Source organism: Notolabrus celidotus, chromosome 22 (assembly GCF_009762535.1).
Source record: "Notolabrus celidotus isolate fNotCel1 chromosome 22, fNotCel1.pri, whole genome shotgun sequence".
In the NCBI taxonomy this organism is placed as follows: domain Eukaryota; kingdom Metazoa; phylum Chordata; class Actinopteri; order Labriformes; family Labridae; genus Notolabrus; species Notolabrus celidotus.
Window position 1 is genome coordinate 4,434,307 of NC_048293.1, and position 26,188 is coordinate 4,460,494.

At 39.2% G+C, this 26,188-nt stretch overlaps 1 protein-coding gene and 1 long non-coding RNA gene across 3 annotated transcripts; one reads left to right on the top strand and one right to left on the bottom strand.

The window, feature by feature from the left end:
- Positions 1–1,321: 1,321 nt before the first annotated feature.
- Positions 1,322–26,014, bottom strand: LOC117806340 (serine/threonine-protein kinase PAK 2-like). Of its 2 annotated transcripts, XM_034675244.1 has the most exons (16): positions 25,703–26,014; positions 14,351–14,462; positions 13,929–14,116; positions 13,724–13,830; positions 11,961–12,108; positions 11,857–11,873; positions 11,629–11,742; positions 11,308–11,431; positions 11,142–11,205; positions 8,700–8,748; positions 7,849–7,961; positions 7,645–7,762; positions 7,240–7,339; positions 6,935–7,131; positions 4,522–4,659; positions 1,322–3,635 (listed from the first exon to the last, which is right to left on the bottom strand). In XM_034675244.1, exons 3-16 carry the CDS (start codon positions 14,098–14,100, stop codon positions 3,549–3,551), a joined length of 1,548 nt encoding a protein of 515 aa, XP_034531135.1. In that variant the 5' UTR covers positions 14,101–14,116; positions 14,351–14,462; positions 25,703–26,014; the 3' UTR covers positions 1,322–3,548. The 2 variants fall into 2 exon arrangements, with proteins under 2 accessions (XP_034531135.1, XP_034531136.1); XM_034675245.1 differs by lacking the exon at positions 14,351–14,462.
- Positions 23,911–25,496, top strand: LOC117806341. The gene is made up of 2 exons (XR_004629643.1): positions 23,911–24,117; positions 25,332–25,496. It is a non-coding gene; the product is annotated as an uncharacterized LOC117806341 (long non-coding RNA).
- Positions 26,015–26,188: the final 174 nt, after the last annotated feature.

Consider the following 26,188-nt stretch of genomic DNA (forward strand, 5'->3'; position numbering starts at 1 on the left):
TATATAAGCGCACTAGCATATGACATGAAAGTATGACTAAAATATGACAGAAGGTGTATTTTAAGTTTAAACTTTGCCTAAAACTATCTTGATCATTTGTATCACAACACAGATGCAACAAAGATACTACAAAAACATATAAATAAACCTGCAATTTGGATGCAGTGACAATCTATGTTCATAGACAACAGGTTTTGAAGGTGATTTTGAGCCCATGCTGTGACTTCCAATACAAAGTCATGTCTGTTTTTAATGCAGCACCGCCGGGGGCCCAAAGATCATGACCATCCATTACTGGTTTTGGGCCTTTTGAACAGATTTCTCCAGATTCTCTGAATCTTTTAATAAAACTGTTGAACTATTTTCTCACACAGTCTCTCACAGTGGTGAATCACTTCCCATATCCCACTTTGAGAGACTCAGCCTCTCTGGAATTACCTTTTTAAACCCAGTTATGTTACTAATCTGTTGCAAATTAACCTAACAAATTGGGAGATGTTCCTCCAGGTTTTCTCTTTACTCAACTTTTTCAGTGTTTCGTTGTCCCTATACTAACTTTTTTGAATGTGTTACCGGCATCAAATGTGAAATGAGAATATATTATATGTTGTCTTTGCACTGTTTTCAATTATATAAAGGTTTCAAATGATTTTCAAACCATCAAATTCTGTTTTTATCAATAAACTTCTTACAGTATCTCAACCATTTGGAATTGGGGTTGTATACTTTTACAATGTCAATACAATTTGTGCAACAAGTTTATTGGGATACACAATGAACTAGATTGCCGTTACTCAAACCAAGAATAAAAGTCTCATCCAAACTATCCTCCCCTTACAGTATAATGAATCTGTCACGGACAGAAGACACACTGTACAGCTGGGCTCCCTGCTGATGTTACAACAGTGCCCTCTCCAGTTCTCTGCACGCGCTCAGGTCCTTCAACTACTACGACGACTGTACTACAATGCTGCCCCCTTCTGCTAATGTGTCTCATAAACACTACTGGCTATGATAACATGACCATTGTCTTAATGGTTTTTAGGACAGACAAAAAGGACCATGGAAAATACACAAGACAAGTTTTGTTCTTTACATTGTTCTGAAAGGCCATTTTATGCACGCTTACAGTTAATTTTGCATGCCACTGTGGTCACTTAACATTCTTTCAGTTGTTTTTATCCTCTTTTGTATCTTTTCTTAGAAGTTTAAGTTACTTCCAGGTCAAAAATGTTGACAGTCTCTTCAAACAGAGGCTCTGTCCCAGTGACTCAGTGATCCCTTTGTAAAAACAAATCACATTGAATGATCCAGACACAAGCCAGTTCCAGGTCCACCTTTATTAATAATTTACATACCTTGTGTGTTTTACACCAGAAGTTGTTATTTTCATGATGAACAACAGATTCCTTTTAAACCTTGTACACATATAACTGGAATGCTTGTTCTGGGTGAACCAGAGGACAGGATATGAAATACTCTGTATTTATGTAGACCTGTCGAGTACCACACCAGTGGTTCTTACTGCATCATGACTGAGATAAGGCACTATAAGGCATGTTGAATAAAGAGTCTAACTATTTGAAACGATTGTCTATATTTCTGGTAATGAGGTAAAAACTAATCTCATCTGTGGGTCAAAATGAATCACTCTTCCTGAATACTTCTGGACTCAAGTCTGGCTCCAGTATGACAGTTATGGCTTGGGTTTTATAGGTTTATTCTTGCATCTTATGAACTGAAGTCCATAACTGCACTGAGAATAAAATGGTTCACTCGAGTGAAAAAACATCTTTCATCTGCTGTTAGTTATACATATAAAAAAAAGGATATACAACATTTTAAAAGCTATTAAAAACAGGACACGAACAATACAAAATATACAAAACAATGCAAAGTTTTCCTCCAGTTTAGCACATTCAGACATTGTCATACATGATATGTAATGTACTTGCACCAACACAGACATTAAGGCTTCTAATGCAAAAGGCACAGCTTAAGATAAACACAACACATAGAAGACACATCACAGAGATAGAAATGTTGCAGTTTGATGTCTGCATAGAGAGTTTGATAAGAGAGGTTTTTGAAGTCTGAGCTAGCTCAACGATGGTGTATTTTGGTGCCTTGCAAAACCCAAAGCTGCCACCAGAGGGCATCTGATATCAGGAAATAATTCAAAGTAAAAGAAAATCTTCAATCAATGTTACATTTCCAGTCAGTTAGTGTCAAACAAGAACACTTGTATCTGTCAGAGGATGTTTGTTCCAGGCAGCAACCACTGGTTCTAAAATAAATGGCTATGTGGAAGTGCAAAAACACGGCACTTCGTTGAGTGTCCATTTGGGGCTGGCTGCAAAAGCCAATAAATCTCCATTTACACCCATGTTAAATACTTGTTGTTTCCACAGGGATGTTATAGCCTGGTTGAAAACAGTTTTGGTAGGAATAGGTCATTTATTTAGTCGATCAAACAGTGCGGGTGATATAAATGTTTTCATAACTCAGATGTGTGATTAGGGGCATGGCCGTGTCGACTGACCGGTGGTTCTGATGTAACTGCTTGGTAAGAGGCCTAAACTCCACCAATGTATATGTTTCTATGTTGACCGAAAGTTCAATATGGCGACCACCATCGACTGGCTTCAAAACCCTACTTCATTAACCAATGGGTGACGTCACTGAGATCACATCCTTGTTTCATACAGTCTGCTGTTCGTTCATGGAATCAACAATCATAGAAACCAGCTGCTAAGGTTACTGCCTTTCCATACAAGAGAATTCAAGAATCCCCACAATCCGCACCAATCGGATACCAACCGGATAAGAAAACTTTAGAATATTTGATTTATTTCCTGTTGTCGAAACACCCTCCGATCTTTGGTGTCCAGTTTTAAAACCAAGTTGCCATATTAGATCCTGCTTTTTTAAAAACATTTAAAAAATTAGATAACCATCAACTGCAGTAAACAAAGAAAAACTGCAGTAAAATTGGCGCAATAAGGTAACTTCATGAACTGGAAATCTGTATCACAGTTTATTAAATATCTAAAATAACAGTCTAATTATGTATCATCTTTTATAAAATTGGTTGCATGTTCTTCTGTATATTGGTTGATGTTTTATTTCTTTGGGCAGACATGTCACTTTAACTAATCACAACAGAGATCATGTGTAAGCTCATTCAACACCTGCTGTGCTCTCAGCAAAGTGAATAGGCTGTGAGAGTAGATTTGCAACAGATGAAGTTTTTGACAAGCATACTAACAAGTATCAACATCAACGGCACACATGCTTCAGCTGCAACAAGTAGAAAACACATCATGGCAGTTTGCAGCTTGAGAACAAGGCACAAAGTACAACACATCTGGTGCTACAGAAACACTGGAGAGAGGGGAGAAAGATTTTGATGCTTCTGGAAAATACACAGAACAGATTCCATGCAGGTTCTTGATGGTCCTGTTATGTAGACGAGTAGGAGATGCTTGCTGGTATGGCTGGTTTGGTTGTCACTGGCTTTAGCTCTTACAGTTCTTACAGAGTGGGCTTTAGCGGTTGCTCCTCATGGCCTCCTTGGCTGCCAGGATGAGCGGGGTGAGGCTGGACAGAGGTTTGGCAAGCTTCAGGAATGGGTGCTACAGGGAGAAAAACAGACACGTGCACACATGAGACAAGATTCTTAGCAATATGTGTGTATCTGTTATCAACTAGTGCATCTCAAAAAGTTAGAGTATCGTGAACAAGTTCCACATTTGACATCAATATCATACTCTAGATATGTTACACATTAAAAAACATGTTTCAAGCATTTTTCTACTTTAAAGGCCCTGTGAGGAGTTTTGAACTGGCTGAGAAACAGACTGAAAATGATACTGATGCCTCTTTATGACCTTCAATAGTAAACAAGACCATCAGCAGCAACACAGACACCTTCTCTGTTGTCATTTTTAATGCCTGAAACCGCCCTGAGGGGGTAGGTGCCAGACCAGATGATGGACATCTCACTTCAGAAACTGCCTTTATTTGACTGTTTTCATGGAAAATAATCACATTGCCTAATAAAGTTGACTGTTAAAAGACAACAGGATGAGATTTTTCTTGAAAACACTACTTTTGCATGTATAGGACAAGAGATAAGAGATATCACTTTGTCCACAAGGGGGCGCCAGAATCGATACAAAACAAAAGTTCCTCACAGCAGCTTTAAGATGAAAAAACATGACTCAAAATATTTTGCTAATTTTGCCCTAATTAGCTTCAATAACTTAGTTTTATTATGTGGAAAAAAAGAAACAAAAAATATGTCAAACAAAACCAAAAAAATCAAACATTTAACATGTACATTTTTCACCATCACATCATACTTTAGCAAATAATTCATTGAGGGGAAAAAAAAAACAGATCAAAGAATAATGATAAAATATTTTTCCTTTCAGTCATAATGTCTAGTATGTTTCTGCGAGGGGTGTTGTCATATAATGATGCAGTGTGCATTTTCTGGGATGTTTTAGTCTCCTCTACCTGCAGCAGTTCTCTGCCTGATCCTCGTTTCTCCACGTCCATCTCCAAGCAGCGTGACAGGAAGCTCCTGAAGACAGGAGACAGCTTCTCTGGACTCTGCAGCTCAGGGGTCCCGTTGGTGGCGATTAAATATAAGGCCTAAGAATAACACAAAAGCAGAGACGGAGAATGTAATCAGCTCAACTCTATTTATGTAGTACCTTTCATACATACAAGCATGCAGCCCAAAGTGCTTCACATAAGAACAGAAAGACAGATCATTTGGTAAAATAATAACAGACTAAAACAAGAAAGAAGATGGTGATCGTAGAAAATACTTCAAAGTAAAATAAAATCATTAAATAAGTAAGGGTAGAAAGAAAATTTAAAATCTGTTAAAGTTAAAAAGATCAGATAAATCCCAAAAATGAATAGATAACTACATAAATAACATAAATAAATAGCGGTTGGAGGACTTGGTCCCAACATTAAGCCTCTGAAACATTCATGTTGAAGGTGGGACATTACAGCAGCTTGAATATTTAACCAATATTATACTAATCTGATTTTTGTTAATTACAGGTTTCTGATTATTTCTATTTTCCTATTTATATATCTTGTTCCGTATAACCCCAGGGACTTGAATTGGTCATATTCAAGGTTATATACTTTATAAGCGTTATATATATATTTTTTTATTTATCCTTGAAAAACCTCTAAACAACAATTACAGAGGGGTATACTACAAAGCCGGATTTGCGGTTATCCAGGTAACTTCAGGGGTAACTCTGGATTTTAAGGTGGTTCACTCCTCAGGTACTGGTCTGCTTTCAGTCCCAAGAGTCAGAACGAAACATGGTGAAGCAGCGTTTAGTCATTATGCACCACATATCTGGAACACACTCCCTGAAAGCTGCAGGTCTGCTCCAACTCTCACCTCTTTTAAATCCAAGATTAAGACTTTTTTATTTGCCACTGCCTTCCTATCTTAGCTCATTTTAACTCCCTTTAAATTAAAAATGTAATGTAATTTTTAATATATTTCTAATTTTCCTTTTCTTTTCTGTTTTATCATTTTAATTGTGTTCTTTTATGCTTGTCTGAATGTCTCCAATGCTGTTAATGTTTTAATGTAAAGCAAATTGAGTTGCCCTCGTGTATGAAATGCGCTATACAAATAAAGCTGCCTTGCCTTGCCTTGCCTTACCAGGGTAGATAACCATGGTTACTCGTGCTGAACTCCTAACCTGCTCCGGAGCAGGTTATACTCAAGATCAGAGATCAGTTTGTAGTAAACTCAAACCACTGACCAATCAGCTCGCTCGATCACAGAGCTCTGTGAGCTGATCGCAAGGGGAGGGGGGAGAACTGCAGTCAAGCCCGCAGTGGAGAAGAGACGGGCAGGACACTTTGACTACATGTATGATTTATATATATAATACTGATGACATGTTAGGTTATTGATTATCTTTCCTGACATCATACTTAAACAGAGTCTGAAGTCAGATTATTCAGATTAAATTGTTTTACTGCATTAAATATAAAACTGCACGTGCTTATCACTTTGAATCATGTTCTCATTTGCATTAGTCCTTTAACCACAGCGCTCAGTTTGATACCGTCAGGCCTGCAGCTGAAATATTAAGTCTAAAACTGTCACACATGATACAAGATTAAATCAGAGAGAGAGATCACTGTCAGGGAATAGACAGAGTTATTATAGTCAGATATATCTGCACTAAGATGAGAAATAAGACGTCATTTGCGTATTCAAACACTTTTTGTCTTGTCTCTCAGTTCTTCCTTCATGTTTCAAACTCAGCTGTGTTGAAGTTAATCTGGATTATGTGTTTAACTTCTTCATATTTTTCTAATATCAGTGCAGTGTTTGAAATTCATGTGGATGTGCTGATGGCAGACTGTCCGTGTCTGTGATTGGTCACATGTTGCCTTCTCCGCCCCGTTCATGTGAACTCGCTCAGGGTAATTCTGGATTGACTCAACATGTTGATAACCAGCTTCGTGTGACAGTTTAGCGCGATGTCCTCTGTCAGGTTCAGTGAAGCCGGATCAGGAGAAGATATCTAGGATATGCTGAACTCGCTTCGTAGTATACCCCTCTGGTCTACTGTCCCACCACTTCATTCTGTTTAATTGACGTGTATTCCTTTTCACCTCTTGTGTTGCATTTTGTTTTGCATTGTTAAAGTTCCTCCTCTCTGTCGTTTGAAATCTTTGCTATGTTATTTGAACCATGCTTTGTTTGTCAAAGCACTTTGTAAACATTTGTTTTTAAAGGTGATATCTAAATAAAAGTTATTATTATTATTATTATTATTATTGTTATTGTTGTTATTATTATTATTATTATTATTATTATTATTATTATTATTATTATTATTATTATTATTATTATAAAACAGTTAACACTCACCCTGAGAGGGTTCTCGTTGAGATACGGAGGCTCTCCCTCCACCATCTCTATGGCCATGATCCCCAGAGACCAAATGTCCACTTTGGGTCCATAAGCTTTCCTGGTCACGACCTCTGGGGCCATCCAGTACGGAGTCCCCACCATCGTGCTGCGCTTGCTCTGCTCTGGAGTGATCTGGGCACAGAAGCCAAAGTCGGCTGGGAAGAGAAAAGACACAAAATGAACACATGCAAAATAAAAACAGTCAAAAAAACCCCACAAAATGTCTCTGTGATTATGTGCATGTTTGTGTGCTCTCCTCTTACTAAGCTTCACTGATCCGTCCATCCCAAGCAAAACGTTGTCACTCTTGATGTCTCTGTGGATGACCTGGTTAGCATGCAGGAACTCCAGAGCCTGAAGAACCTGAACGCAGAGAGAAAGGAAGGGTATGACCCACTTAAACATATCCATGTGCACACAATACACATTCCTGCTCACATCACTTCACTGACCTACAGGTGGCAGTAATGTGCAAAGAACGCAGGATGACAAAATAAAATGCCAACCAGCCAAAAAGGAAGGTTCCAAACGTTTTATCAAAGCCAGATTTGGAAACATCTTTGAGAAGGATTTACATAAAACAGGAAGACATAAGAGAAGAGAACTGAGTGGTACTGGTCTTTAAAACTACATGAACTCGGTTCAGCCCTCAGCTGATAAAATCCTACCTCTCTGCAGACTGCAGCGATCTGAGCCTCGTCCATGCACGTCTCGGTCACAACATCCGTCAGGGAACCACCAGCCAGATACTCCATCACTACGAAGAGCTCGTCTCCTACGAGGAAACTTCAAACACAAGCAAACACGGTCACTTTCACGGAGCACTTCTGCATGTGCAGTGCTTGTACAGCTGCATATGAGGTCAGGGTTACCTGTCTACAAAGTTGACAATATTGGGGTTCTTCATCTCCTTCATGACCAGGATCTCATTAATAATCAGCTCCTTCTTTGGCTGCTTCTGCAAGTTAATCTGTTTGATAGCAACCTGCAAAACACACAGTCATTTAAATGTGGTGCACAAACACCAGCATTCATCAGGGTAAAGGAAAAGTGCAACTTCTCATCATGCAGGGCTACGTGACAGGATCGTTGGCCAACTTTAAAAAATGCTGAGCGGCACAAAGAGAGTTCAGATCTAAAAGGTTACATTTAGCATTTTTTGCATGTCTTATTTAGTAACTCTGGTGAGTTTCCCAGAAAAAAATCATGCAACAAGCTGAGTTTTAAACTTTCAGATGAGCTGTGAAGTTAAATATCGTTCAGAAAAAGTGTGAACAAAGCTTGGTGTGAAGGGTCGATCGCTGAGTCAATTCTCCCATGACTCAAACAATGGACACGCAGTGGCTGCATGTTCTGGACTTTCCTTCCCTTCCACTCCTCAGTTTTTCTGTTATCTCCTCATATCAAGATGAGTAATGCAAGGAGACTGAACTGAGATCCCTTTGTGTTTCCTTACACTCCAGCATGTCATATAACTTCATGGCTTTATAATAAAAATCACTGGAATTCAAACTCCTTTTACAATCAATGATAAGACGTTTAGTGTTCAATATGTGTGGCAATACATTTCACATCAAGGGTAGAGTGATACATTGAAGGGGAGTAGTGATTTTGAACCTCTCCACTATAATTTAGGGATTTTTATTTGACCTCAACATCAATTTGAAGAGACACTAAGTTTTTTTGTATATAACAGCAGAGTCTTAAAATAAAGTATGCTCACCTCTTGTCCTGTGGAGACATCTATGGCTGTGTAAACTGTTCCAGATGCCCTGAATGTGAGAAACAAGGAGGTGAAATAAAAGGCTTTCACACAACTAATGCTCTTTCTACAAGCTGAAAACCTTTTTAGTACTAAGTCAACCTTTCACAGTGAAAATTTTGCTGGCGGAAAACTACATCTACAGCCACCACTGAATAAATTTATAAAGTGAACCTTTTCAACTCCTATTTGAAGACCTTGATTAAATGTCAGATAATCTGCTTCTGTCACAAGATTCATAACATATAAGTGTCAATTTTTGAGTTTCCTATATACACGATATAGGAACAATTATTTGGCCACACCTGTTAACTATTCAATTCAGGTGTTTCAATCAAGCCCCTTATCTCCAGTGAAGGGAAACCTTAATGCTACAGCATGCCAAGACATATTGGACAATGCTATTCTTCCAACTTTGTTGCAGCAGTTTGGGGAAAGCCCTTTTCTATTCCAACATGATTGTGCCCCAGTGCATGAAGCAAGGACTATAAAGACATTGTTTAATGAGTTTGTGAAAGAACTTGACTGGTTTGCACAGAGCCCTGATCTCAACCCCATCTGGACTGGAACGGAGATTGGGAGCCGGCCTTCTGGTCCAACATCAGTGCCTGACCTCATAAACGCTCTACAGAATGAAGCTGTTATAGCTGCAAAATGTTACGCTCAAAGGCTCCACATATAACATTTTCTTCTGGATCCAGAGGTGTTCTATGGTGCTAAAAACTCCATGCCATGGAATTAAAGGTGACATATCATGCAAAATGGACTTTTTAATGGTTCTTTACCTGAAATATGTGTCCCTGGCATGTCTACAAACCCCCCGAGAATGAAAAAAATCCATTCTGCCCCTGTTTTGATTTCTCCACCTTTCTGTAAATGTGTGTGAAACGAGCCGTTTCAGACTTCCGTGTTTTTGTTACGTAACAACAATATCCGGTCTGTCACGGAGTCAGAGCTCGGAGCTTGTTCAGCCCATAGACTGTATAAAATAATACTGAATCCCTCCCCCGTTTTTCATTACCTGCACAAATGTGTGCTAACAAGGAGCTTAGGAGGGAGGCGTGCTAGTTGTAGGCTGTCTTAATAAACACAAAGGTCGGTTTTACTCCCCACGGCTGCAGATTTGAAGATCTAGTGGATGATTTTTATTTATCATGGATAACTGCTAGCGCTAGTTAGCATAGCCACATAGCTACATGTTCATAGCTGTAGCTGTAGCTGTGTACCAAGACACACGTCGACATACTGACAAATAAAACAACAAGAAACATTAAATCTGTGACCAATCCTTCAGAAAGGTCCCGCTGCCTTTCTGGTAGAGGTCGGTTTTACTCCCCACGTCTGCAGATTTGAAGATCTAGTGGATGATTTTTATTTATCATGGTTAAGTGCTAGCGCTAGTTAGCATAGCCACATAGCTACATGTTCGTAGCTGTGTACCAAGACACACGTCTACATACTGATAAATAAAACAACAAGAAACACTAAATCTGTGACCAATCCTTCAGAAAGGTCCTGCTGCAGGCGCCTCTCCGTCAGGATCAGATTCTGGATCAGATTCAGAGGGTTGAAGTAACGTGATCTCTGAGCAGCCGTGTATATTCAGCCAACATGTAAACATTAGATCAACGTGCTGGAGAGCCGAGGCACATCCACTTCCTGAGGGGGCGTGGTCAGAGAGAAAACAGAGTGTTCTGAGGAGGGCTGAAGAAGAGGGTTTTTCAGGCAGACCAAAATCTGATTTCAAAGTGTTTTTTTGAGCATAAACTTTAAAGACATGTTTTGGGGACCTCTTAGACCAATATATATTGATGAAAAAAGCGTGATATGTCACCTTTAATGTCGCACTAATGAGGTATTTGGGGACTATTGTGCTGTTTGTTGTCTCATTTGTGTTGGGCCCCCTACCAAAAAGCATTTGGAAGCTTATCTGGGGTGTCCTTTTCGTGCGTATTTATTAACCTGCAGAGTTTTTCTGCAGGTGATTTGTTGGACTGGCATGTGTTTCTTGACGTATGATATATATCAAATCAATCAAAAGGAGGACCAACTCCATATTAAAGTATATGTATATGAATACAGTGTCATTTCAGTCCCTGTTGGTGTAATGGTCAGGCGTCCGAATACTTTTGTCCACATAGTGTATTTTTGCAAAAATAATTGTATTACAGTTCATCACAGTCACCAATGAAAATCATCAATAGACAGGAAGTGGATCTGAATCCATGATCTTGTCTTTTCCAGACTTGTTCACTGCTACAACCCTGTCAGGTATCAACCAACTACATTAACATCCTGGATTCTGTCTACCTTTGTAGTCTGAGCTTCGCAGACTCTAAGTGCCTGTGAGTTCACAGCTCCATCAGGTTTTCAAACCTCTCATTACTCTGAATTGTGACTCACCCCTGGCCGATCTTTTCATAACGGGTGTATTTCTTCTTTGGATCTCCGATGCTAACAATAGTTCCTGAAAGTCACAAAGAAAAACAAGTGAAGTCAGCTCTTCTGAAGCCCGAAATAGATGTGGTTCTACCAGTGATGTATCATTTCCAGTGTGTGTTTAACATACTTAGTTTCTCCATAATCTCCTCGTCGGTCATCTTGCACCCCTTCTTCTTTTGTCTGTCAGCGGCCTTAGAGGCGGCGTCTCCGTCTGGAGCTGGGATTGGGTCTATCACTGATTTTGTGTACATCTGACACAACAGAAAACACAGTTATATATGAAACTAGCAATACATCTGAATGAGACTATAAGTAATAGCCAAATGGACGTTGGCATAAAGACAGTGAGACTGTTTGGTGTTTTTTAGTTGCACTGTTCAAAGTAAAAGTGTGTTTCCAGTGACTCCATTTAAAAACAAAATAATGATAGCCTTGTTTCCTGACTCACTGATTTTGTGTGTTCAGGCCGCGGTGCAACAATAGGAGGTGGCGTATCATCGTCATCATCGTCGTCTCCATCCTTGCCACCTGACTTGGAAGTCCCTGTACCCTTATTGCCTTGCTGCAAGAGCAAACATACATACACAAATTAAACAAACTAGTGGCTAAATAATACAAAGTGTGTTATTTGTAATTTTTCTAAATGCTGGTTGAAAAGACGAATGAAACCACTCACCGACTGTGAGTCTTTATCTGTAAGAGATCAACAACAGAGGTGTGAGTGTGCGCACTTTAAAAACTGGACTTCTGCTAATTCATTGAGTAAAAGAAAAAACTGACCCGAGGCAGAAAAACTGAGGTATTTCTGTTTGCCACTGGTGGAGTCGTAGAATTTGAGGATGTCCAGGACAGCCTGAGGGTTCTGCTTCTGTTCTGATTTACTGATGTTGGAGGTCTGAAGGAGACGGGCCCACTGCTCCGGCATGCCCTACACAGAAACACAGACACACATAAAATAACATAGTGAATATATGAACCAACATCTCTCTGTAAAACTCAGAGAACAAAATGAAGACCCTGTAAACAAAGGACATGTACTGAACTTGAAAGCATGGAGTCTACTTTAATCCACAATCTGTACATTACATGTGTAGCTGAATGAAAGTGAGACTTTTGAGGGAGCACAATTTACTGCTCTCTGTTTCTAGTCTTTATTCCAAGCTAAGCTAACTAGTTGGTCTTAACAACTACAACTAGCTGGTAAAAAGGTTGTTACTGGGAAATTACTAGAGAGTTTACAGATACTTACATGGGAGGTACCAATGGATTACAAGGGAGTTAAGACAGAGTTACTGGGAATGTATCAGGGAGTTACAAGGTAATTTAATAGGGAGTAACTACATAGTTATTAGGAAGTTACTTGGGAGTTAACAGGAAGTAAATAAGGAGCTATTTAGGAGCATATAGAGAGTTGATATAGAGTTACTTGTGAGTTACTAGGAGATTCACAGGAAGTGATCAGGAAGTTAACAGGAAGTTTCTAGGAAGTTAACGGGAAGTCACTAAGAGTTAACAGAAAGTACCTAGGAAGTTAACAGGAATGTACTCATGAGTTAACAGGAATTAGTCAACAGGGAGTTAGTAGGGAGTAATCTGGGAGTTACTAGGAGATTCACAGGAAGTGATCAGGAAGTTAACAGGAAGTTTCTAGGAAGTTAACAGGAAGTCACTAAGAGTTAACAGAAAGTACCTAGGAAGTTAACAGGAATGTACTCATGAGTTAACAGGAATTAGTCAACAGGGAGTTAGTAGGGAGTAATCTGGGAGTTACTAGGAGATTCACAGGAAGTGATCAGGAAGTTAACAGGAAGTTTCTAGGAAGTTAACAGGAAGTCACTAAGAGTTAACAGAAAGTACCTAGGAAGTTAACAGGAATGTACTCATGAGTTAACAGGAATTAGTCAACAGGGAGTTAGTAGGGAGTAATCTGGGAGTGATCAGGAAGTTAACAGGAAGTGATCAGGAAGTTAACAGGAAGTTTCTAGGAAGTTAACAGGAAGTCACTAAGAGTTAACAGAAAGTACCTAGGAAGTTAACAGGAATGTACTCATGAGTTAACAGGAATTAGTCAACAGGGAGTTAGTAGGGAGTAATCTGGGAGTTACTAGGGAGTTTCCAGGTAGACATGGACAGGGCTGGTTTAGGCCCCTTAAAATCTGATTAGCCACCCCAGGTGTCTACCCCAAAATCCTTCCCCTATGATTGGCTATTTATTTCGCAGAGGCAGGACTTGTGTTAAAATAACATATTTCTGCTTTGCTAGAACAGTCTGCTAGTGCTTTGAATTGTTACCTTGAACACATTTGTTCTTTTTGAGGGCTTAAAGAATAATCTCAAGATATTTAAATACCTCCATTCTGTCAGTGCACCAATTTGGCCACCAAAGGTAAAAAGTCTAGACACACCCCTGCATCTGCAAAAATGTCCGGCTACTTCTTTAGCTTTTGATGGTGCAACACAATTAAGTTAATAGTTAGTTAGAAGCTAGCTGGAACTTTTGTCAAAACTAGAAACGGGTCCATTCCACCAGACATAGTGCTTACCGTGAACTCTCCAGTGACAGAATCAAAACCAACATGGATGGTGTGTTCAAAGTCTGAAGGGGAGGAGATCTCAGGTCTGTCCTTGTCCTTGTCCTTCTTCCTTCCTCCTACAAATAAAGGTCAAGGATCAACTTGTATTTGGGTGCAATATATGTGCTTTTTCTTACTGTGTGCGTTCTTCATGCAAGTCGCAGACATCACTCACCTCTCTCAGATGCAAACATAGAGATGATCTTGTTCCTGGACTTCCTCTCCTCTGGTACAGATGGTAGTGGCTTGTGATTGGATGACTGGGAGTCCTTGGTTCCTCCTCCTTGGCTGCTCATCCTGACAGGGGGGGCGGGGGGCTTATCCTCACACACTCCGCTGTCACACATCTACACACACGTACACCTGTACAGATGGGAAAGGAATGAATACATGACAATGCGTACAACAAGTCCAATAAGTCAACTTCACTCTCGATCGCTGCCTCTTCCTGTTTTTGGTGTATTTCACAATGCGACTAAAAGCCTGAAGTTAGCTTAAAATGCTCGTGAGAAGCTGCAGCACGTCAAGTCAAGCTTAGCCTACAACACGCAAGGTAAGAAAGAAGTGAACGACAAATTAAGAAAAACGGTTACAGACCTAGAAATCAATCCATGCCACAATCTGTGGAGCGGCTCTGAGAAGGGAACAGAGAGTGTGAACAGGAAGCAACGCTGAACGGGCAACGAAGTGACGTGTTGGGTCTCGCTTACTGCTACAAATGAATGAGGAAGGAAAGGAGGCAGAGAGACAGACAGAGAGAGAGAGGGGGGGGGGGTATAAGAGTGAGTTAGTGACTGAAAATGGTTGGAAACTGAAGTTTAGGTGAGCTGAAGGAGAGAAACTGAGCTGGAAGATGTAAAGTAAAGACATGGAGTGGAGCTTGACTTCAGGGAGTCCAGTTCAAAGGAATATTGTACAGATACCAAAATGGATCTGAAAGAAACAATGAAAGCCAAACTACCCTCCCCCTTTGCTCCCTGGTAACTTACTGGTAATGGCTCAAATCAAAATTAAGTTGCTGGTCTACCAAGCTGCAAATGGCTTGGGCAGATCCTACAGCAAGGACATGAAACCACACATCCTAGCCCATCAACTCACTATTTCCTCACTACACATCCAGCTCAGCTATCACTTCACCTAATGCAGTGTTTGTTCTTCTGTTTAAGACTGAAACTTTAACTTTTCTTAATGTTCTTATTATTTATATTCTTCTTCTCAAACAGTTTAACTTGTAGCAGTTCTGCTTATTAGAGGAAGTTGAAGTACTTGCATGTCTTTTGCTATTTTGAGATGTTTCCATTTTGTTGAAAGCACTTATAAGTTGCTCTTGATGAAAGCACTAGTTTAAAAAATGAAAAGGTGGCTTTTGTTCGGATTATGAACTTTACTACCTTCCTAAGTTTTTTATAAATATAAGCTCAAATGGTTCAATTTCAGTATGAAAGAAAAAAACAGAATGCAACAAGAACACTCCAATGGAAACACATTCTACCTCTTTCTCTGAATATAACTCAGCTAGGCCCCTCCCACCAAACAATGCAACAAAAACCCATGCTCTCAGCAATACTAAGGCGAGGAGGGCTGGAAAGAAAAAAAAAAGAGAGATGCTGACACAAGTCAAATCCATGCAGGATGATGCAAGTTTGTAGGGACTCGCTGCGATTGGCTAGTTCTTTGCAAGCCTATCATGGAATCCATCAAACCATCACCGCCTATCATCGTCTGATGAGAGACCATATATGAATGAATAAAATCATGATAAAGATGTGTATAAAGTAAAAATGCAATCCAATGGAGATTGGATCCATCATTTGTGATGCATTCAAGGTGATATGAAAATCTAACCACTGACGGGCTCCTGCGACACAACTGATATGTTGCCCAAGTTGAAATTTTGGATCTAAAACAGTTTGTTAGTTACACATGTGTTAAGATATCTATTCATATATTATACAAAACTGTTGTAAGATTACCAACGATGGGAAGTCAGTACAGGGGTGTGTGTTCTGCCTGATTTTGCTCTCCATACTGACTGTTTTTGCTGCACACACCAAAGCCTGCTGATACACAACTGATCAATGCTACTTGGATAACAAATGTATAATAAATGGAAAGCACTTGCTGAAACTCCATGCTGAAAATGTGTCCCCACGTACAGATTCTATATTTTAATGTAGAATCTGTAAGTAGAGACTATGCAAGCTAACCCTGTTGTTTGATTCATACTGGACACGTTTTTAAAAAAATAAATACAAAGAGGTTCAGAGACACAAATCAGATTCAATTTAACATTATTAGTGAAATCCAACTATCAAAATTGTTCATTCTGACCAAAGCACTAACGAGATAATGTTGCCTACTGTAACTTTAAAACAGAGTAACCAAATCTGTTTGGCCTGGGAGTGAAAAGAGAGAAATTTTAGCTCTTAATTCTTCAAATAAATTCACTTTGATCAGTTAAAAACAATGTTTCAGGAACAAGCAGACAGGACAAACGGTAAACAAAGAAAAAAAAAGTGTACTGTCCACTTAATTGGAATTCACTGTACAAAGTTCCAAAACAATAAAGATGCCAAATTACCATGTTAATTAATTACTCAAGTAGCAGAATTGTATTGCTAAATAAGGACACACATATCCATATAAATAAACGTATGTGTTGGTGTTTAGTTTTGTTTTATAGTTACATAATTTGATTGAATTTGGTTGAATTGGATTTGAATACAGGACTTTTGTGTTAATATACTATGTCTGAATCTTGATCTGAATACGTCTTTCACATCTGGCAGACAGCCTGAGTGTCATCCCTTTATCCTAATATGGTGAAAACTGAGATTGTAGACACACGCACACAAAAATAAAGCGTGCACACACACATACAACACCTTTAACCACATTACCACCTCTTACAGGCTTGCAGAGCAAGCAGATTGATCTACTTAAAACTGCAGCTTTCTTTCACGTGACATCACAGGCAGGAAAGAGGAAGCAAACAAAGGTTTCCTCACTTCCTGTGTCTGACCGCTGATGACACAGCGTGTATAAAAGCCCGGATAACAAACGGGGCTCAGGTAGGCATGCCTGTGACCTTTAATTCACACAAAAAGTTAACTCTCCTGATACAACTCTGCTGACCTGGATCACACCGGAGACAAAAAAATCCAAACTAAATTAAACTCCAGCAGGAAAGATATCTTGATGTAGACTTCTGTCTTTAACACACTGACCTACACACTTTTAATCCTTGTGAGGTTATGGTGCACAGCTGACTCTTCCTGTGTAGTAATGGAGCCCTCAGGCTAAAGCTAAAGACACATCAGCACTGACATGACTTCAGGCTGTGTCATTTCTTCTCGCTGCATCACTAACACATCTATGAAACAATCGACTATCTGTATGTTTGACACTATCTGATGGAAGCGATCCAAGCTAGCACAGCAACTGAGTCTATGCAGTAAGATTTAACTGCAGGATGGTTGTATGTGACCTGCAGGAGCTTTTAACACCCTAAACTGCTTGTAAACTTTGAAAATGTCTGTGTGGCATGAGTCAAATGATCATAAATACACAACTCAAGGAACCAGTGACAGAAAATAAGAGAATCAACAAACTCTCTTTACAGCCTAGAACATAAACTGAATACCTTTCTTCTCTTTCATGCAAGTAGTAAAGCACTCACCTGTTTGTTGTGTCTTCTGCGTCTCACAGAAGACCAGGTAAACACTAAAAAGAGGTTAAACTCCCAGCAAGTGAATCCAGCTCTAGTTTTTCAAGTGCTTATCTACTTAGCTTTCGCTGCTTCTTAACCCTTGTTCTCTCTTTTCTGCCTTCTCAGGGCAGGTCTTAGCAGGCTGCCTCATTCCTCAGCAATATTGGCTGGGACAAGTGTATTCTTGCCCTGGCAGGATAAAATTAGCCCCAGTCCAGCGTTAATGTGCATTTTCAAAGTCAGTGTGTGTGTGTGTGTGTTGGACTAAGTGTTGGGTGCAGGCAGGCCAGGCTGAGACAAGTCGTCTCTCAGTAGGAATTCCATAGCTGCAGGGCTGAAGGGGTTGGGCATGCTCTTCTGTTCATCACACACACACACACTCACTCACACACATACACACATATAGGCATACACACATAGGGCTCCTCCTCATGCAGGCTCTGTCCCATACACACATTCCCTACCCCAAAACACACACTCCCCTTGCCAACAGGGGCTTCATTGTGAGCGCCTGTCGAACATCTTTTACGTAGCTTTGAGCTAAGCTTGCTGAGAGCTGCAGAGAAACGTTGAGGGGAGCAGGCAGGTGCACACATCAGCACCGCAGGCCACAGGCGTGTGTTTATTTAACTGAACACTCCTTAATGCTGCTGCGCTGGTTTTTGTCGGCATCAGCAGAAAGCTGTGATCGTTTAAGTCATTCATCAAAAGCAAACTAAAGATTTACCTTTCACTGAGTCATGTCAAAGCTTTTAAATTATGCTTGCAAGTAGGGGTGGATATCACAGTTTACAATATGATCTGATACGATATGATAGGATACACTATGTGAGGCTATGATATATTACATGACAATACCATACATACAGGAACCTTGAGACACGATACAATACGAAACGATACAAACGTTATGATATGTAATGGTAGGATATGTTGTGATTAGGGTTGCAGGAATTTTCAAAGTTGGAAACTTTCCATGGGAATAAACAGGAATACACCAGGAATCTACTAAATTGAAGGTTGGCTCTTAATAGGGAACTTTAGTGAGGGAAAATATATTTTAGCATAATCCTGACTAAAACAACCAGATTTCATGCAAGTACGGTTGAATATCTATGCAGAGCCATCCTCAACAAGGCTGGACAGTGACACTGAAGAGGAAGAGTCAGAGGTGGATATTGAGGAAGTGGACATGGAGGATGTTGATGAGACCCAGGAAGATGAGGCCCATTGCCTGAAAGGGTTTAGCAAAAATGCAGAGGCTAGGCTTGAGAAGCTTGAGGGAAGATGCTTTTTTATTTGCATGTTGAATGGGACGTTGTTGGAGGGAGAGCGGTTCTTTTCATTTAACATTTTGAATGGGACTTTGTTGGTATTGCGTTTTTGTTAATTTTTGAATGGGTTGGGTCAGAGGGAGGAGTAATATTTAACTCAACATTCATGTTTTTGTTCTTCAATGAAAGAATTGATTGTTGAATAAAATATTTAATACTTGATAAAGTTCTACTTACAAATACATCTGTTTGAATTGTATTATTTTGGATGGATGTCTGCTTATAACAAAACAAATATTTATGCTTGGATATGATACCTTTCCATTAAATTACCCTCAATTCAATGTCTGTAATATTGGTCGTTTCTGCAGAAACTGTTTTCTGACAGAATATTTGTGATAAACAAATCATCTATGGCAATGTACTCCCTTTGGTTATCTTTAGTTAATACAGACAATAATAATATTGTAACATTTTGTAATTAAGGTTTTTTGTTTTTTTTTGTTTACTTGTTTGTTTTTATTTTATATATGTGTATATATGTGTATGTATATATAATTTTTACTATTCTTTTCCTTTGAATTTCTTTAATTGTAATTGTGTGTCTCTGGAAATGTTTAAAAAACTCAATAAACATATTGTTTAAAAAATTACCCTCAATTCCCAGTTGATTCCCATGGAGAGTTTCCAATTTGGAATATTTCCAAAATTCCCCAGCTTAACTTCCCATGGAAATTTTCTGGAAATTAAACTGAAATTTTCCATCCCTTTGCAACCCTAGTTGCGATATGACATGATGTAATATGATGTAATATCATATGATATGATAGGATCCGATCCGATTTGATGCAATACCATACTATACCATACCATGCAATAAGATAGGATATGGTACAGTACAATACAATGTGGTATGGTATACAATACGATAAGATACATTACAGTACCATACGACAGTGCAATATGATGCGATACAACACGTTACAATAAAGTACAATAAGATTCATTATGATATGCTAGGACATGATACATTATGATAATCTATGATACTGGGTACATTGTCAACATCAGGGTATTTAACTGTACAACAATCCACAATGCCTTTATGCCTCTTAGTAAGTTGTCTCTAATCAGTTCTCTATTCTGTACAATACTACTTTTGCAATAGGTAGTAGAAGCTGTCAGGTTAACCTCAACAACCATTTCATTTAGAAAGTGTTGTAGCACAATAGTCTGTAATATAAAAAAAATGCACACAAACAAAAACAGAAATCTGAGTATAATGTGACCTCTACTCCCCAGAGTCTACTCTTTTATCTCCTTGCTTTGACATTCAGCATCATTGCAACATATCTTTACTGTTTTGGCTCATTAATATCCCTCTCATTGGAAATGTTTTTCAGCCACTACATGATGCTGTTATCTAGTAAAATAAAAAGGTCTTGAAACCCTTTAAGACTTTACAGCACTAACACACAATTCTATAATCTATAACCAATAATTTATATATATGTATAACCAATAATTTATATATATATATATGCTGTAAGATATGCTTATTTTTTACCTCTTTAATTTTATTTTGAATTGCTAATTCACTTTTTAATAATTTATATTTTATAGGCTCTTGTTTGCTTTATATTTTTTGCACTGTCTACTTTGTTACTGTGACACTTGAATTTCCCCGTTGTGGGACGAGTAAAGGACTCTCTTATCTTATCTTAGCAACTAGCTGGGGAGCATAGTGGAGCATTTAGCATCTACAGAGTCAGATTTTTCACTCAGAAGTTGGTGGAGACCAAAAACAGAGCAAACCAGTGCAAAATGTAAGTTGGGATCAATTCAAATTAATTTTAATGCTGGATGTGTAAAAAGATCACCACAACAACAATTATTATTATTATTCTGTATATATATTATTCTGTTGCAATGCTCAGTGCCCACAAGCTGCCATAAAATCCAGTTTAACAGGTTTAAATTGTTGCTTTTATCAGGTGACATTTAAAAAAGGGCTTGTATCAGGTGTTTATTCCCCAAACGATGTAAAAGTAAATCATATAATCTTAGTATCAGTATCATATCTCTGGAATAGAACACGTATGATAAGGTTAACATTCCCCATTTCAATTCAAATGCGCAAATATAAAAAAGTGAGATATGGAGAAGTAGTGGTTTATACCATAGCAACATTAGACCTGTGACAGCGGATCAAGCTAAAAATAACTGTATTTTGAAGTGGACATGAACCACTGAACCACGTTAAGAGGAAGTTCCACATAAGATTGAAACTGATATTTTATACATGAGAAGGCATCAGGTGAGAAAGTTATGCAGTTGTGTGGGGAGTCAACTACATACAGACTCTTGTAGCCTGAGGTGATATCTTTAAATATCTTCACTTGTAAACCAAAACCAACAGAGTGGAGGCTCGGTGATATAGGAATGAGAAAAGTAGGGAGTCAAGAAGCTGGGAGCTGCAGATTTTAGGTGTTAATGCTTCAAATTCATGGAAATAATAACAATAGGTTCATCTTTCAGTCAGATCACGGATTTCATATGTACTGATGCAAACATGTTCGGATCAAACTGCAAGCTGCTGTTTCCCCTTTACATTCCAGTTTCTATGCTCTTATGTTGGTAACCTTACAGACTATTTCACATCCAGATGTCGTCCAACTGCATCTGTCATCTGTTCTTAATCCACAGAGCCTCTCTTTCACCATCCCTCTGTCCCTTCCTAATTTTCTATTCCTCATTCTGCGCCCTCTCACAGCACCAGAGGACTTTCTATTCCCTGTGGCTGGCAGCCATCAAGGGAAGCCCACTTCCTCATCCTGGAACTCCCCGAGCTCCAGAAGGGGTCGCAGGACCAGGCCGGCCAATCAGAGCGCAGCAAACGCTGTCGCAAAGCTGTTTACAGGAAGTGGACAGCGGGCCTTTTGTGTTCGGCTTCTATAAAAGGAAATTCAGTGGAGGACTTCCTGGAAGGAGTGATGAAGCCAAAGCACACACAAACACACACATACGCACACACTTTACCCGCCTGTGCCCCTTTTCATTCACTAAAACTGAAAAACACACACTCTAGTACACACACACACTACAGTCACCTCAGTGATTATGGGTCTGGCAGTGATTGAAGTGTAAACACACTGCCCAGCTGCACGCCTACACTGAACACCTTATCCTGTTATTCTGCCTCCACCTCTGTGTCAACATCTTCACCAATCAAATCACCAACCTGGCAACCTGAAGTCCCACCTGGCTGTCAAAACTTCACTGTGCACCCTGGAGCTGATACAGAACTACACTCTGGACTCACAGTCACGGTCTGTTAAGCTTGAGTGTCTTGAGCATGAATGACTGATTCAGTGTACCTGCAGGACTCTGCACAGAGAAATAACAGTCACAAGTTGGATGTTAAGCATTTACAGGCAGGGAGACGGTGAAGATTTAAGAAATACAGATGCTAAAAGTCCAGACTTATCCTATTAGAGTGCCATTATTTTAAAATCAAGGCCAAATCAGCATCCCATTGAGACAGGCTACATAAAAATGTAGAATCTGTACACAGGTGTCAGCATGGGGAGTGTTTTGTTTCTGTTTGTAGGAAAAACAGTCAGCATGGAGAGCAAAAGCAGGCAGAACCCACACCACTGTAATGACATCCCTGAAACCAAGCGTGGTAATCTGCCAACAATTTGTCCATCCCTTTAAAAATATGTCATTGTGTATTGTAGTTTGCAAACTGTTCTAGATTAGGAATTCTACTTGAGAAACAAACCTGTTCCACGCTGTAGTTAGATTTCCATACTTCATTGAATGTGTCAGAAATGATCCATACAACCTCTCTTGAGGACAAACCTGACATAGCTTGCATTTTTTTATCATGATGTTATTTCAACACACTTAAGACCGGTACATTTAAAGTAAATAAGAAATATATAGGTTTTTGATCTGGTTCATACCGCTGATATAAGACAGAGTGAAGCATCTGTGACTCTACTGTTGAGCTGAGACTTACTGGTACAGATGAACGGGGGCTATACAAAGGGATTTAATGGACCCAGAAATGTAAGCATTAACGTTGCAGGTGGAAAGGAAGTCTACCCTGGAAGTTGTTTTGATAACTGCTGGCTTCACTGGAATTACTGAAAAGTTGGCATCCACTCCCAGAGGCATATATAACCTTGTAAAACTCAAACTACCAAGGCAGTCATTTTGACTGCTTTCAAAATTTGCAACGTCACAACTTTGTTTAAAGTAAACCTATGTACCAATGGGACCCTGACTATTCCTAAATGTGTAAATTTTATTCCAACATTGTTTTATCATTAAAACTTCAAAACCCAAAAGAGATCTGAGTATTACAACCTTGAATGACCATAGCAGTCTAATTGACTGCATGCTTTTTACAAGGGGTGTCATATTTCACTATTTGCCACATTCTCCCACTGTCTCCTGCTCTATTGTTCTTTGTTTTTTATGCTCTGTGAAACTAAAATGTAGCGTTAGCTTCACCCAAAACCCAAGAGAGGCAAAAATGACAACAAGAAGGAGAAAGATTCATAACTGTCATGTCCATGTCTGACGACAGGACACTCATTATACAAATTCAGTGAAGTTCTGCTGATGGGTATGATGGTGTCAATGAAATAAATAAAATACTCATTCATTGTAATTTTAATTTTGTGTCCCGGTGTGTTTTTTACCTATTCCATAAATTTGTTCTTAGCTCTTTTTATTGATTATCCAAATTATATGCAAATAATGTCTGAGCAGTCAAAATGACTGCTATGGTAATTCTAGTAGTTGCAGAATTCTGGTAGACCGAGTGTTGATGTCACACGGTGACAGGCGATGATTTCTGATTGGTTCTTAGACTGAGGACAAGATGACTGAACGAGATAAGAGCTATCACTTTGTCCGCTGTGTGCCAAAATTGACCTTAACTGAAAGTTTCTCACTGGAGCTTTAAATAAGTATCCACCCCCTGAAACGTTTTCACATTATGCCCTATTAAAACGTCAAGGTAAAACAGATTTGATATGGTCTTAAAGGACTGACACAAAATTGCCCATCAATTTCTGGTGTTGATTGCATTTCACATAGCATCCAAAATATTGACTAATGAGCTGCAAGGTGGAACCAATTAACTTAAGGGGCACTACATGTGAATCCAACAGAAGTCTGCTTTTTGGCTTTTTCCAAAAGGTAAAAGTGCATTTAATTCAAGACGCTGCTGCAACTTGTTCCAGGAGTCAGGAGCAGAGAAACAAAGAGCAGTTTTTCCCAGTTCTGACCGAACTCGGGGAACATGAAGTAGCTGGTTTGAGGTGCAAGTCTGATAAACGGTCTGGGTAATGAAGAAGTTCAGTGAGGTAGGTTGGTAATTTTCCTAAGACAGCTTTATAGATAAAAAGATTCCTATGGATATTGTGTCTTTCATGGAGAGAGGGCCAGCCAACATTATTGTACAGAATGCACTGATGTGTGTTAAAGGGGTCACCTGTAATAAATCCTAACGCAGAGTGATAAATGGAGTTATGGGCTGCTTCCAAAATCGCCTACTGTACTAGCAGTACATACTGATTTGGCCAAAATTCAGAATGTAGTAAGTAGCATGTGAAAAAGAGAAAAATCTGCAGTATGCCAAAACTCCCCGGATGTCTACTGATTCGGGAAAATTTCACAGCATGCATCGGACCAGTCTGCCTCGCGTACCGTTTCCCACAATGCACAGCGCTCGTTCTGCTTTTTCTTTTTCCTTCTTTTTTGATGGGAGGAAATCTGTTTTTGGGTGTTGTGGAAGTTATTGAATTACATATAAACCACTTCCTAAATTTTGAAATCATAAGTGATGCTAAAGAAGCAGTTTCTCTATCGGCTTGGACGTTGTTTACTTCCGCTTTCCGAAACAGGATATCTAGTGACGTCTGGCCCAGCGTACTGCAACACAGATCGAACAGAACAATCATACTACAGACTAAATTCAAACGCAGTATGTAGTAGGCAATACATACTGCCTACTACATTATAGTATGTAACAGGCAGTTTCAGAAACAGCCAAGGCGTTTGAGGGTTGAGGATGGTGCGTGTCTGTGGATTATGTCCCCATAATCCAAGACTGACATAAAAACAGCCTCCACAACCCTCTTCCTACAAAACATTGGAAATATAGATCTGTTTCTATAGAAACAGCCAACTTTTTGTCTGAGTCTGTCTGCAAGACTATTAATATGTACATTAAAATTGAGGTTTTCATCAATGTAAATACCTACATATTTATACTCTGTGACTCTTTCAATTTGATAATCAAACCATGAGTTTAAAGTTTAAGGGGGTGAAAACTTGGGGTGAGGGACAAATGCAAGTACTATATCCAAGTCTGCAAAGATGGCTAAATAAAACACTCTGAAGGTAACAAATGTGATACATTATAGGAAGTGTTTTTATAATAATGATACATTTCTGATTGCTCTGTAAAGAACTAACAATGCACATATGGATGTTTAAAAACAAACAGCTGCAAAAGATACATTTCTCTACAATCAAAGCTTAAAACATGTGTTTTTTTTTTTTGTTTTTTTTTTAGATATCTTTATTCACTGGACAATCCAAGTGGACCAGACTCCATTATCTGTTGCTGCAGATGTCTTGTATTAACATCTGCCATTACATTATCATAACATCCCTTTAGTCTATAACTGGTTGCTCTTTATTAAAGAGAAGGAAAGCCACAATACCCTTAGGATCTGGATCTCTAGCTGGTTGTGCTTTATTTTCATCCCCTGAAGAGAGACAGGAAAAGTGTACTGCACAGTTAGTTAGCCTATAGAAGATGTTAGTGAGTCTGACTGCTTCCTGTATTGAAAAATAGCTTGTAATAACCATAAGCTGTTGGTGTATAAGTAAGTTGTATGTAAGACTAGTTGATTGAGTGATGAATGAACAAATTAAACTCACCGGTTGTTGTCAACTCAAAAAGTATCAACCTCGAGTGGGACAAACTCCTGACGCTCCGCCCCGTCTCTGCTCCTTCTTCTTGCTCGTTTTACAGTCAAAGTTTAACTCTGAAATGTCTTTCACTTCTTTAATTTAAAAGAGAAACAGGATACTATTTTAAACACACGCTTTTCCCCTGCCTCTTTTCTCAACTACTCTCTGTCTGGCTTTCTGCTGAACCCGGGGAGGAGCCTCGCGGACGGAGGAAGCGGAACGTCGTAGAAGCAAACCGGTGCTTTGGAACTTCACGGCTTCCGTAGAGCTCATTGGGCTACAATGCAAAGGCGCGTAATACGTAGACGGCGATAAGCTGCAGCTGAGTGTGTGCATTACGTGTTTAGGCGATCCAGGCAAAGTTAAAGAGCATAAAGCGGAAATACTCTGACTGAGACTTCAGAATAAAATCCCTAAACAAAATTATAACATTCAAACAGTTGTAATATAATG

Bases quoted from the DNA above. Each gene is read 5' to 3' on its own strand.
- LOC117806340 (XM_034675245.1), bottom strand. From the start codon at position 14,100: ATGTGTGACAGCGGAGTGTGTGAGGATAAGCCCCCCGCCCCCCCTGTC. The intron at 13,831-13,928 runs GTGAGTGATGTC...CTTTATTTGTAG, and splicing joins TATGTTTGCATCTGAGAGAG to GAGGAAGGAAGAAGGACAAG. The intron at 7,962-8,699 runs GTGAGCATACTT...TGTGTTTTGCAG, and splicing joins ATGTCTCCACAGGACAAGAG to GTTGCTATCAAACAGATTAA.